The 12,471-nt window shown below is 39.6% G+C and overlaps 1 protein-coding gene across 1 annotated transcript in view; it reads right to left on the bottom strand.

Moving 5' to 3' along the window:
• Positions 1-1,121: 1,121 nt before the first annotated feature.
• Positions 1,122-12,471, bottom strand: part of cacna2d4a (calcium channel, voltage-dependent, alpha 2/delta subunit 4a) — a 157,461-nt gene continuing 146,111 nt past the window's right edge. The window contains exons 36-40 of the mRNA XM_049566695.1: positions 10,187-10,207; positions 9,538-9,658; positions 5,802-5,917; positions 5,454-5,536; positions 1,122-4,258 (exon numbers count right to left, since the gene is read on the bottom strand). Coding sequence (XP_049422652.1) covers positions 4,166-4,258; positions 5,454-5,536; positions 5,802-5,917; positions 9,538-9,658; positions 10,187-10,207 — 434 coding nt within the window. The 3' untranslated portion in view covers positions 1,122-4,165. The remainder of the gene's footprint in view (positions 4,259-5,453; positions 5,537-5,801; positions 5,918-9,537; positions 9,659-10,186; positions 10,208-12,471) is intronic.

Here is a 12,471-nt window from a genome sequence, read left to right as displayed (position 1 = left end):
GTTCTAGTCATTAGAACCTAATTAAACAAGGTTATTTTTGTTTATTAAAACTAAAGTAAATTCTAAAACTATGTATAAAATATTTTATTGAGGTTAAGTGAAATAAAAATAGACTTTACAAGAAACACAAACTAATTGAAACAGTATTGTGTACTTACAAAATCAATTAAAATGAAATAAAAAAAAACACAAGAACTGTCTTTTTTTCATTACTCACTGACAATTTGGTCAACATTTTCAACACATTAAGCATGAGGAGGCACTAGTGCATATGTTTGTAGAGACTAGGGTGTCTCTACATGACTGTGAGTCAACAGTCAAGAGTCAAAAAACTAAACTAACGCTGAAACTAATAAAAAACAAATTTTAACAATAAAGGCTAAATTCAAAGGAGTAACCCCACTCTAGAAATTACTCGAAACTAAATTGTAATATCAGATTAAAAGAAGAAATAAAAATAAAAGAGAGGAGGGCAATTCTTGCCCAGAAAAGAAAAGAAATGATGAAATATTATTGACTTTCTTGTAGTTTTGAGGTGGATTTGGAACATCATGAGTATGAGCTAGTTAATCTTTTTTGTATAGCACTTTACAAAACAGTTACAAAGTGCTTTAGTGTATGGGTCAAAATTTTAACTCAATTTCTCGATAGATAGAAAGATACTCAATTTATCTTTTATATCTTAAGTACTAGGGTTAAACACTGGCATACTGCACATTTTATTTTTAATTTTAATGCACATTTTAATTTCTATCTTATTTTATTTCATTGTTTTATGCATACATACTTCTATTTCATACTCTTATTCTTACTTCTTGTATTTATCTTTTTTCTTTTACACTGGAGCAACTGTAACAAATCACAATGTGGTTATTTTGTTGTTAATGGACATAAATCACTGGGATTTAATCGACTTCTCTATTCAAGTTCAAAGATTAAAGGAAGTCAAAAATTAGATCACAGTGCTTGGATTTATACATTTATGACACATGTCTCTTTGAGTATTCATGGAAGTCCCCGACTGATTCTTTGTCTTGGTTTAGTCTCTTTATATCTACATTGACATTAATCACTGACGGACAAAACAAATCACACACTGACATCAAATACAGTACAAAAACCATTATGGATAATTTAATTTACTTGGTTCAAATCATGATTCAGTCAGCCAACATACAGCTTGGACACATGTCGACCATACAATACACCAAATATCGTATGATGGAAGCTACAAACAAAAATGACACACGTGAATTAAATTACTCATATAATCTCAGTGAGACACAACATACTGTGATGATGCACACTCACACACAATGTGGATCTGAGTCTGTTACACAAACAGGCAAGTCTCAGGCAATTTTGTCATCAGAGTGAGTTTAACTCAAAGACATGCTGTGTGAGATGATCCAGAGATACCAGAGAGGAAGCTACAGGGAAACTCACTCACAGCCCAAAATATAACCCCTGTTCAAAAAGTTGGGATGCCGTGTGAAACGTAAATACAAACAGAATGCAATGATCTGTAAATCATTTTGACTCATATTGTAAATATTCACTCATTCTCAATTTGATGCCTGCATTATGTCCCAAAAAGTTGGGACAGGAGCATGTTTACCACTGTGTGACATCCCCTTTTCTTTTAACAACACTCAGTAAGCGTTCGGGAACTGAGGACGCTAATTGTTGAAAGTTTTGAAAGTGAAATTCCTTCCCATTCTGGCTTGATATACGACTTCAGTTATTCAACAGTCTGGGATCTCCCTTATCGTATTTTGCACTTCATAATGTGCCACACATATTCAGGCAGGTCAGTCTGGTACTTGGTCTCTTTTACCATGAAGCCATGCTGTTGTAACACATAGGCTTGGCATTGTGTTGCTGGAATATGCAAGACGCTGTCTGGATGGCAGCATATGTTGCTCCAAAACCTGTATGTACCATTCAGCATTCATGGTGCCTTCACAGATATACAGTACAAGTTACCCATGATGTTAGGGGCACTAACACACCCTCATACCATGACAGATGCTGACTCCGGAACTTTGTCCTGGAAACAATCTGGATGGTCCTTTTCCTCTTTAGCGCTGAGGACAGGATGTCCATGATGTCCAAAAACAATTTGAAATGTGGACTTGTCAGACCACAGCACACTTTTCCATGTCGTGTCAGTCCATCTCAGATGAGCTCAGGCCCCGAGAGGTCGACTGCGTTTTTGGATGTTGTCGATAATATGGTTGCATTTGTTGACACAGCGACGAACTGTGTTTACTAAAAATGGTTTTCCAACACAAGCTTTCTCTGGATTCTCTCGATCTTTTGATGATATGATTGATCACAGATGGTGAAATCCTTTTTTTTTTTTTTTTTTTTTTTTTTGCAATTGTGTGTTTAGAAATGTTGTTTTTAAACTATTGGACTGTTTGCCCACTCACAAAGTGACCACCCTTGCTAGTGACAACCGAGCATTTCGTGGACACCTCTTTCATACTTTAATCTGTTACCAGTTAACCTGTTTACCTGTTGAATGATCCAAACTGGTGTTTCTTAAACATTTCACAACCTTCCCAGTCTTCTGTTCCCCCTGTCACAACCTTTTTTGGAACATGTTGCAGGCATCAAATTCAGAAAAAGTGTATATCTTACAAAAAACAATAAAGGTTATGAGTTTGAACATTAAAGATCTTGTCTTTTTACTGTGTTCAGTGGAATATAGGTCAAAAAGGATTTGCAAATCATGGCATTCTGCTTTTATTTACTTGTTACACAGCCTCCCAACTTTTTTTTGGAATTGGATTGGGTTGGACAATGAAATGCTTAAGTTCAAAATATGAAACACAAGCAAATACAAAAATACCCTATGCAGTTAGATTTACACTGTTAATATACATTACTATTACATATATGACAGTTCCAGGTTTTTTTCATACCACAATCTTGTTTTGCAGAGTGCTTCCACTTTTTCCTGCTTTAATCATGATTTTATAAAATTATATCATTATTTATGTCAAGTAATAAGTAGCAAGTACATGATTACATGATTGTTACGCCCAAGTAAAGAATCCAAAAACCACAGTTCAGCAAACGCATCATCACCACTAGTTCCAGAAACATTTATGTGTTGGTACAACTGTATCTTTTGTGGATTATTATGTACTAGATTTGCTTTTAAACCACGTGAAAGCATTTGTAATCCAAAAAATCCATTAAGGTGTTGTAGATTTACATCCTGTGAGTTTCAACAGTGTTGTCCAGCCAAACATAAATACATACAGTAAGCACAAACACACAGAAAGACACGGCTGATGAAGACAAAGGCAGACATGTTTTAAAAGATACTGTATGTTACAGAAACAAACACTTTTTAAGATGTAATCCAAGTAAAAAAAAACCCAAAAACTTAAAAGCCGAGATTGTGAAGGAACTTCCCATTCAGATTTGTCGATTATCTTTATTGCATTTTTACCAACTCCACTGAAGGTACTTTCTTGGCACTGAGCCATTACCCTTTGAGATTTGCAGGAGATTGAGAGAAACTAAAGTTGCAAACACCCTTATAAAACATGACTTTCAGCAGCAGCACTGATGTTACACAATCACCATTCACTGCTGTAGCCCTTCTCTCCCTTCTCTCATTCAACACGCATGATAGTCAACAGGCGAAGGATGGCAGGAGTGCATGCTTGCAGCTGCATATATAATATGCATGTGTGTCTACAATACAATATTCAGTTCAGTAGGAAATAGGAAAAGTTCCCCCCACTGGACTTTGTCATGTTGCATCTTGTGACTCATACTCCCCTTTTATCAATGCACATCATAGCTGCCACCTGCATCTCTTTAGTCCCCTTTTATTTCGAGATGCAAAGTGGTGTGCGAGAAAGCAACTCATGGAAAAGTATCCATGGCAACAACGGCCCATAACCTTGCCTTCTTTGCAGTTTTCAGTTCAGATGTAAAATGTATAAGAGTTAACCAACAAATGCTCAGACACCACATCAAAGGTCCGTTGTCAGAGACAAGGTTTGTGGTCGTCACGAGCAAAATGTGCAGAATCATTTTTTTTTCAATCCACTTGAGGTGTCCAGTGTCCAATCATGTCTCTCGATTCATTCATATCTCCTCCCTTATACAAGAAAAGATGAAACAGCAAAGTTGTCCATCATCAGGAGATGAGCACCAAGAAGGAGAGGCAGGTGAGGAAGAGAGAGGCAGAGAGAGAGATAACAGAAGCTCCTCCACAGTCATTGGCGTTCTCCTACAACAAACACAAAACAGAAAGTCAATTCATTTTGTGCTTTTGTAATGACTTAAAGGAGCAGTGTGTGGGATTTAGTGGCATCTAGTGGTGAGGACTGCAGATTGCAACAAGCAGAAACTTCTCCCATGTGCCAAGTGTCATTGTCATTGTTCAGGAGGTTTTTACTTTAAGTATAATTATTCACAAAGGTCTCCACATCTCCAAAATAAATGGACCCAGTGATTAAAATGGGTTAAAACACTGAATAAAGAAGTTTCTCCGATGCTCTTCGGCAAGTCAGTAGCCCACTTCTTGCTATTGTGTGCTCACCTTTTTTCTGATCCAGACATTTAGGAGATTTTAACCAGGAGCCAAATTATCCGACTAGGTCTCTTCTTCTCCAAAACAATGAGACCCAGTGATTTAAACCGGTAAAAACACTGAATAAAGAAGTTTCTCCAACATTCTACGGCGAGTCAGTGGCAGGTCGCTAGGCCACTTCTTGCTATTGTGTGCTCACCTTTTTTCCGATCCAGACATTTAGGAGATTTTAACCAGGAGCCGAATTATCCAACTAGGTCTCTTCCTCCCCAAAACAAATGACCCTGTGATTTAAACCGGTAAAAATACTGAATAAAGCAGTTTCACGTTGACAAGTTAATGTTTTTCTGATGCTGTTCGTCTCGGAGGAACGCGAGAAGGGAAAACACAAATGGCCCAAACTAGAGCCAGTGTTTGGTTTGACCATTCTGGACTACTGTAGAAACATGGCAGTGCAACACGGTAGACTCTGTGGACAAAGACCTGCTCCCCATGTAGATATAAACGGCTCATACTAAGGTAACAGAAACACAACAATGCTCATTTTATACTCCAAAGAAAACATACTTATTATACTATATTCCATTTCTGCCAATTTAATTCAATTTTTTACCCCCTAAAGCCCTTTAACCGAGGAAAAAAATGGAAGAAACCTCAGGAAGACCAACTAAGGAGGGATCCCTCTCCCAAGACAGACAGACATGCTATAGATGTTGTGTGCACACAACAGATCAACATAAAAAAAATTACAGTAATCCATACACATATAATATATCCCCCTAAATCCTACACACCGTACCTTTAAGTCTTTTGATATTAATTCAATGCAGTCAAGCTAAATATGCTGGCAAAAAATGGAAACATTAACAGGGTGAACCAATGAGAAGCTGACCTGGGGATGGTATGCATGGCAGGACTCAGGGCGTCGGCGAATCTTCTGGGACCTCATCCTGTCACACTTCACTGAGGCATTATGTGCAGTGGGGTTAAGGAGCAACAACAGGATCAAAGGAGGTGTCTCTTGAATTCTCATTAAATATCAACACAAGTTATTAAACAGTTATAATATTCATGGCTGGGAAGCTGGGACAAGCTCTTGGAATTTACTTTCCCGTACAAAGGGAACTCATTTGGGAAAAAGTAAAAAAAGAGCAGCAAGTTTATTATGTAGAACAAACTCGAACAACATCTGAGATAATTAACCAGCATACTCCATGAAAGCCAAAACATGAAAGGATATATTTGACTTCCTTGGGCTCCATGGTGATGGGTGGGTACTGTCTGGAACAGTCACAGTCTGCCTGCACCACCAACATCAACAGGTTGCTATCTGGTATCTGTTGCACCACGAACATCCTGACACACACAAACAAACACATGTAATATGAAAGTGTGAAGATGTGCACACATACAAAAACACAGAGAAAGAAAAACTTTGACACTATGACATTTAGGGTGTTTTCACACCTGTAGTTCAGTTCTTTAGGTCTAGACCAAGGGGGAAAAAACATTGCTGCATTTAGTTGTGGTCTGGTTCCTGTTCACATTGACTTTTTACAAACATGAAGTTATACAAACTGACAGGAAACTTGATCAGACAGTTTTGGCGACTGTCATCCTGCATCATCAGGATCCACGTGGCGAAATAAAATTCTGGTGACTCATAAAAGTTAATGCAGCACTTTAATGTTTCTAATGTGTTTATTTATGCTCTTTGGTGTCACAAAAACTCACAGAGTAATAACAGATCATAAGCATTATTAATATTATTAGACTGCAAGTCAACTGCAAAGAAAAGGAGGCGTCTTAAACAGCAGGATTCCCACAGTTATGAAATTCATGGAAAAGTTATTAAATTAAAACAGAAAAAATGTTTTCCAGGCCTGGAACTGGTTTGGAATTACCAGAATGTTTTGGAAAAGTTTTGAATATACATTTTCTATACTTAAATTCATTAAAATCCCAAAGCGTCTCATGTTTCGCGATACATTCTAATCCATACATCCATTTTCAACTGCTTATCAGTAGGCTGAGCAAAGGATTCCAGACGTCCCTCTCCCTAGCAATGCTTTCCAGCTCCTCCTGAAGAACCCAGAGGTGTTCCCAGGTCAGAAAAGATATGTAATCCCTTCACGGTGTTCTGGGTCTGCCCCGGGGCATCCTACCAGTGGGACGTGCCCCGAACACCTTCAACGCGAGGTGCCTAGGAGGCTTCCTGATCAGATGCCCGAACCACCTCATTTGACCCCTTTAAACGCAAGGGAGCAGCGGCTCTACTCCGAGCTCCCTCCGGATGTCCGAGCTTCTTACCTTATCTCTAAGGCTGGAGGAAACTCATTTCAGCTAGTTGTATCCACGACTTCATTCTTTCGGTCACAACCCAGATCTCATGACCGTAGGTGAGGGTTGGGATGTAGATGGACAAGTAAATTAAAAGCTTAGCCTTCTCGCTTAGCTCCCTCTTCACCACCACCGTCTGGCACAGCGCCCACATCACTGCAGACACCGCGCCAAACCACTGATCCATCTCACGCTCTATTCTACCCTCACTCATGAACAATACATTGAGGCAGTAACTCACTCCCAACCCTGAGTGAGTTACTTCCCTCGTTCCCTTCCAAATGAGTGGCAAGTTAGCAAATGAGCAATTTGCTTATCTGCAAATGCCTGGGAAGTGCATGATGATGATGTCTGTGTTGTATGTGCTGAAGACAGGCCAGATAATGTTATTGCTTCTACTACCTGCGAGACAACTTTAACTGATGCTCAACCAATCCACTACCGCTTCCAATGATCTGCCTACACATTTTTAACTACTTAAGTAAAGTCAAGGAAATGGGGAAATATAATGAGAAAAAGTTATGAAAAACTTCTAAAAATTTAATTGGCGAAATGTGTGGGAACCTTTGCACAGTAATGATTCGGGGCTTATTACTGTGGAATCGCTGTCACACACTTTTTAATGGACTTAATGAGCTGGCAAAGTACACAGACTTGGATTCAAATGCATCAGCTTTAACAGCTTTTTAATCAGGGAAAATACCCATGCTGGCATGCATATGTGTTACCATGGTTACAAAATGATTTGCATAAATACACTATACTGTATACACAGCCTTACACAGGTCAATTATAAGATTGCTTCCTGAATAGATTTCCCGATCAGCAGATGGGTTCATTAGCAGTTTAGCTTTTGAAATCATGCTAAAATCACACATCTGCAATTATAAAATCCTGTGGTTGGTTTATTTGCTTTCACACCACGAACAATCTGCACCAGAGTAATCTTAGAAGCACACCGAGACCCATCTTCTAAAGCAGTCATGATTCGATTGTTTGATCCACACAAGAGTTCAACCCACAGCTTTCCGTACCGTACCAACAGGGAAAACTAACCTCAGTTTGTTTTAGCCGAACCACTGATGCAGTGGCACCTCCAGAAATTTTTCATAGGGGTGGCCAGAGGGGACCACTGAAAATCTTGGGGTGACACACCAAAACCAAAAGCCATAACTGAATTTCGGGAATTCTATTATCTATTATCTGATGTGCAGAGATTAATACTCATACACTGAACATTTTGAGTTCCACAGCAATCATGTTTTAATGTGTTACGTATCTAAACATGTTAGGTGACTCGTCATTCTTCAAATAGGTTGGTTGTCTTTTTCCTTAAAACGACAAATATTCAGCTTTAATTTGAAGGAGTACATTGATTGTAAGGAACAAACTATTTATTAGGAACAACCCTACTAGTGGGTGTCAACAGAACCCATTTTCATTCAGATATTCTGAGGTGAGAGTTCAAGGAATCCCTTTAAAAATGGCCATGCCAGATGTTTCCTCACCAAAATTTAGCCTAATTTTAGAGCTTTATTTAGCCCTTTCCAACAAACTATGCCAAAAGGATTGGTGCTAATGGATGCCTTAGGTCGTCTAGTTTCACAAGATACTACTACCTTTGCATTAGCTTAAAAAACTCCAAATAGAAGAAGAAGATATACTTCATTAATTCCTGAGGGGAAATTCAATTTTTTCACTCTGTTGCCATATACATTCAGGCTCGAAATACACACACATGCACAAACAGAACCTATTGGAGCGAGGGGGCTGCCTTGGACAGGCGTCCTGGGCAGCTGGGGTTCAGTGCCTTGCTGAACAGCACCTTGGCAGTGCTCAGGAGGCAAACTGGCACCTCTCCAGCTACCAGTCCATGCTCCATACGTGGTCCATATAGGGACTTGAGCCGACGACCCCCTGGTTCCCAAGCAACTCCCTTTAGACTGAGCTACTGCCGCCCCCTAAATAATATTGTATATAACAATTCAAGGTTATTTATATAGAAAAATACTTCTTCAGATTCACTTGACTGCATGGGCTTGTCGTTCTGGGTAATAAACATTCTGAAATGTTGTAATCTTGTCCAGTTGTGGTGCTGCAAGTAGTGTTTGTCCGGCGTTATACCTCCTGTGGCCTCATGAGGGCGTTCAAACTCAACGTATGATCACAAACCTGCTGAAATAATAAAGTAACCTCAGTCTCCCTGGTTCTCTCATTCTCTTTCAAACACACACGCACACGCGCGCGCGCACACACACACACACACACACTAAGATGCTCCCCTTTCTCCCTCGTCTTGCCTCCCACTGTTTTTTCCATCTCTGTTTCTGTCACCCGCTCTCTGTTTTTTTCATTTACCTCTCTTAATACTTTCTCTCAGTTTTCCAGTCTCACTCTCCATTTTCTTCTCGGTCTTTCTATAACCACACGCACCCAGATCTAATTCTGTTCCTTTTCTACTTATTTCTCTCTTCCTGATACTCATGTACAAACACACACAGCTCTCAGTATGCAGAGCAGAGCAAAGCCGTGGAAAATGGATTTTCGAAGGACAATTTAATATGACTGGTCTCGGGCTTCGAGGGGACTGCACTGCAGATTTGTGTGTGCATATGTGTCCATGAGTGTGTGCTTACTTCTGGCAGCGTCCACACTTAATAATGCTGTTGGTCTCTTTGACTGACGGCTCGTAGACGAAGCTGGGGTACTCAGTGTCACACGGCTGTAGGATGTCCCCTCTTTTCTTATGAGCTGAGGCTAATGGAGAAATAGATATGGGTCATGACTCGAGGTTGGGAATTAAGTGTGTGTGAAAGTGTATGTGTGACGTTTTGTTGATGACTGACAGGCTCTCACACTCTGTCACAGGAGAACGCTGGGTGCTATTTAAACGCTTCACACTTCAGCCATTTATTGCTCTTTCTACCATGACCAGAGTTACTCCAGCTTGCTGTGTACTCCAAACAAAATTGAATTTGGTGTCTGTGTACAGGTAAAATGATGGGTTTGAAACCAGAAAGACGAGCCATAATGGCTTGTTGAAATTTCCACGTCTGGTTGCGAGCTATGTTTTCTGTTTGACTTCCTCAGAATTACATTAGTTTCAGTGTGTGCTTGGGTCGTGTTTTGCCAGTTGTGCCTGTTCGCACTGAAAGCTACTTATGTACTCAGAGACACCACATTTTATTTTGTTTGAAGTATACTACAAATGCTACACCACACACAGAATGCAAGAAAACCCCACTGATCTTTCCCCCAAAAAAACACTTCAAGACAGATACTCACACACGCTGAAAGATGGTTTGGCTGAATGGAGGGATGATGATGATGATTTGGAGTCGGATGACGAGTGGATGATTGACAGGTGGAGTAATGAGGAGGGTGTAATTGATGGATAGACAGAGACAGATGAGAGGTGAGTGGATCAGAGGATGTGTTGTTGTTCCATAAGGACGTTTTAGGCTGGTGATTAATGTTGCACACATTTTACAGTAAACGGACACAACATGCATGTGTGTGTCATTACTCTGACGTGTTTGCTGTGAGTGGCAGCACAGATTGATGTGACGCAAAATTAGTGAGTGTTGAAGGGGAGTATTATCAGTCCAGACACGCTCATGTTAAAGCTGGAGTGCGGTCCGTTACATTCAAGCCCTTGCCAAACGAGTTCACACTATGCTGATTAAGCTATTATTGCTGGCAGGGAAAGCTCTCTCTACAGCCCCTTTCCCACTGGATAAAATAACCCCTAACACCCAATAAGATCTGGCTTTCTTCTTTAGTAGGAAAGGTTAACATAGTACCTCTTCTACACTAAAATTAGTGAGTGTATGCAGGTTTTTTTAAACACAGGAAACCCCACTGAAAATAGGCTATAGACTTCTTCCCCATTGCCAGTAAACCAGAGCTGTGTACATGGCTTTGCAGCAGACGAGTATGCCTTTCTGTTTTATTTTTTAACTGGTGTGACACTTTCAACATACAGGCAGGAAAACAGCTTAGTAAACAGCAGAAAGCAGCTGGAGGCCATTTAAAATGTTACGGTGTTTTTTGTTTTTGTTTTTTTATATCTCTTACTTATTCAGTCTCCCTTTTGAACTTGGTGCAGACTTATTTGGAATGACGTACTAGCGCTGCAAGGACGGCATTACTGCCTACTGGAGCTGATAAATACCTGGGGGGTGAACGCCAATTGTAACCTTTCAGATTAAAAGTAAAAGTCAGATGCTAGTGGGTATTAGCGGGTCTTTTGTGCAGTGGGAAAGGGGTATAGGTATTAATTTCTGGGACAATTTATTCAGTAGTCACAGGTATTTATCAGCTCCAGCTCCAATCAGCAGCAGAGATGGGCAGTATTTCAAATGAATGTATATTTAATGACTTAATAACATATTTAATCTGTATTTTGCTTAACAGAAAAAATAAGATGTAATTTGCAACAAAATACTTTTAAAGTTTGTATTTTAATGCCATTTTATGCTCAAAAAGACATGTTAATCACCAGGTTTAAACTGTAGGGAAAACAGTGCACCTATCAGCCCTAATCACATTCTTTGGCTAAATGTAAGTGCATCATCTGACTTCCTGTCTTATCCAGCAGCAGGCTCATTGTGAACCAATATTTCCTTTGTGTTCCCCTGGACTGGGTACACAAAGAGGAATATTTTTTTAGGTTGCTATTGGTACTGGGGAGAAGGGGAGACAGAGTGCTGCTCTTTCTCTTCTGCTATTTTGTACTGTATCACACTCCGCTGTAATGCCTGTGCTCATTTTATTGATTACTTATAAAGTTGGAGATCCTGGAAATGCACTTTCTCACTGTGGCCCAACTGTTCAGTTCCCCCAGGTGCATTTCAGTTGGCTGTTTGCTCTGTAAGTCAGTGGTCAGATTGACTGCCAGAGACCAACCAGCATGCACCTGGGAATTCGCACTGTCCCACCTCCAAGATATCCTGATTTGAAACTTTAGATGTATGATGTGGAAAGTTAGCAGAGTTCATCTTTTCAGTGTGCCAGGGTTAAGGTCAGACCTATACTGAGGCCACTAAATGCCTAAATACGATAACATCAGTTTGTAGTGAATGTATTTTGTATTTTCATATTACAAATTTTCTCACGGCAGTATTTGGTATTTTATTTTGACACATTTGATGAGCAAGTATTTGCAAATCTAAGCAAGGTACTTTTTTTATGTATTTGATCAACAGTGATGGAAACATGACACAAATTTTTGCCCCTTTTCCAGTGAAACAGTCAGTATCTCCTGCGACTCATTGTCGCCTCAGCCAAACCTTAAGGAAGTTTTTATTGGACTTCATTATTTGTTACCCACACAAGACAAGACAAGCATTACAATGACTATACTTCACATTTGTGGATTGTTTTTTTACAGATCAGAAGTCACAAATATCATGTGACCCACAAACTCACAGAAAGCAATCCACAAATGTGCATTTGCCATATTGAAGCTCTTTATGTTTGTAAAACCTGTAACATTTTTATGTGAAATTAAAGTAGGTGTTTACAGAGAAAGTTACACGCCTTTGCAAATCATGCTGTTTTTTGTGGAT

The sequence above is a fragment of the Epinephelus fuscoguttatus genome, linkage group LG22 (assembly GCF_011397635.1).
Source record: "Epinephelus fuscoguttatus linkage group LG22, E.fuscoguttatus.final_Chr_v1".
In the NCBI taxonomy this organism is placed as follows: domain Eukaryota; kingdom Metazoa; phylum Chordata; class Actinopteri; order Perciformes; family Serranidae; genus Epinephelus; species Epinephelus fuscoguttatus.
The sequence above is the reverse complement of the archived record's forward strand: the minus strand, read 5'-3'. Positions and strand labels throughout refer to the sequence as shown.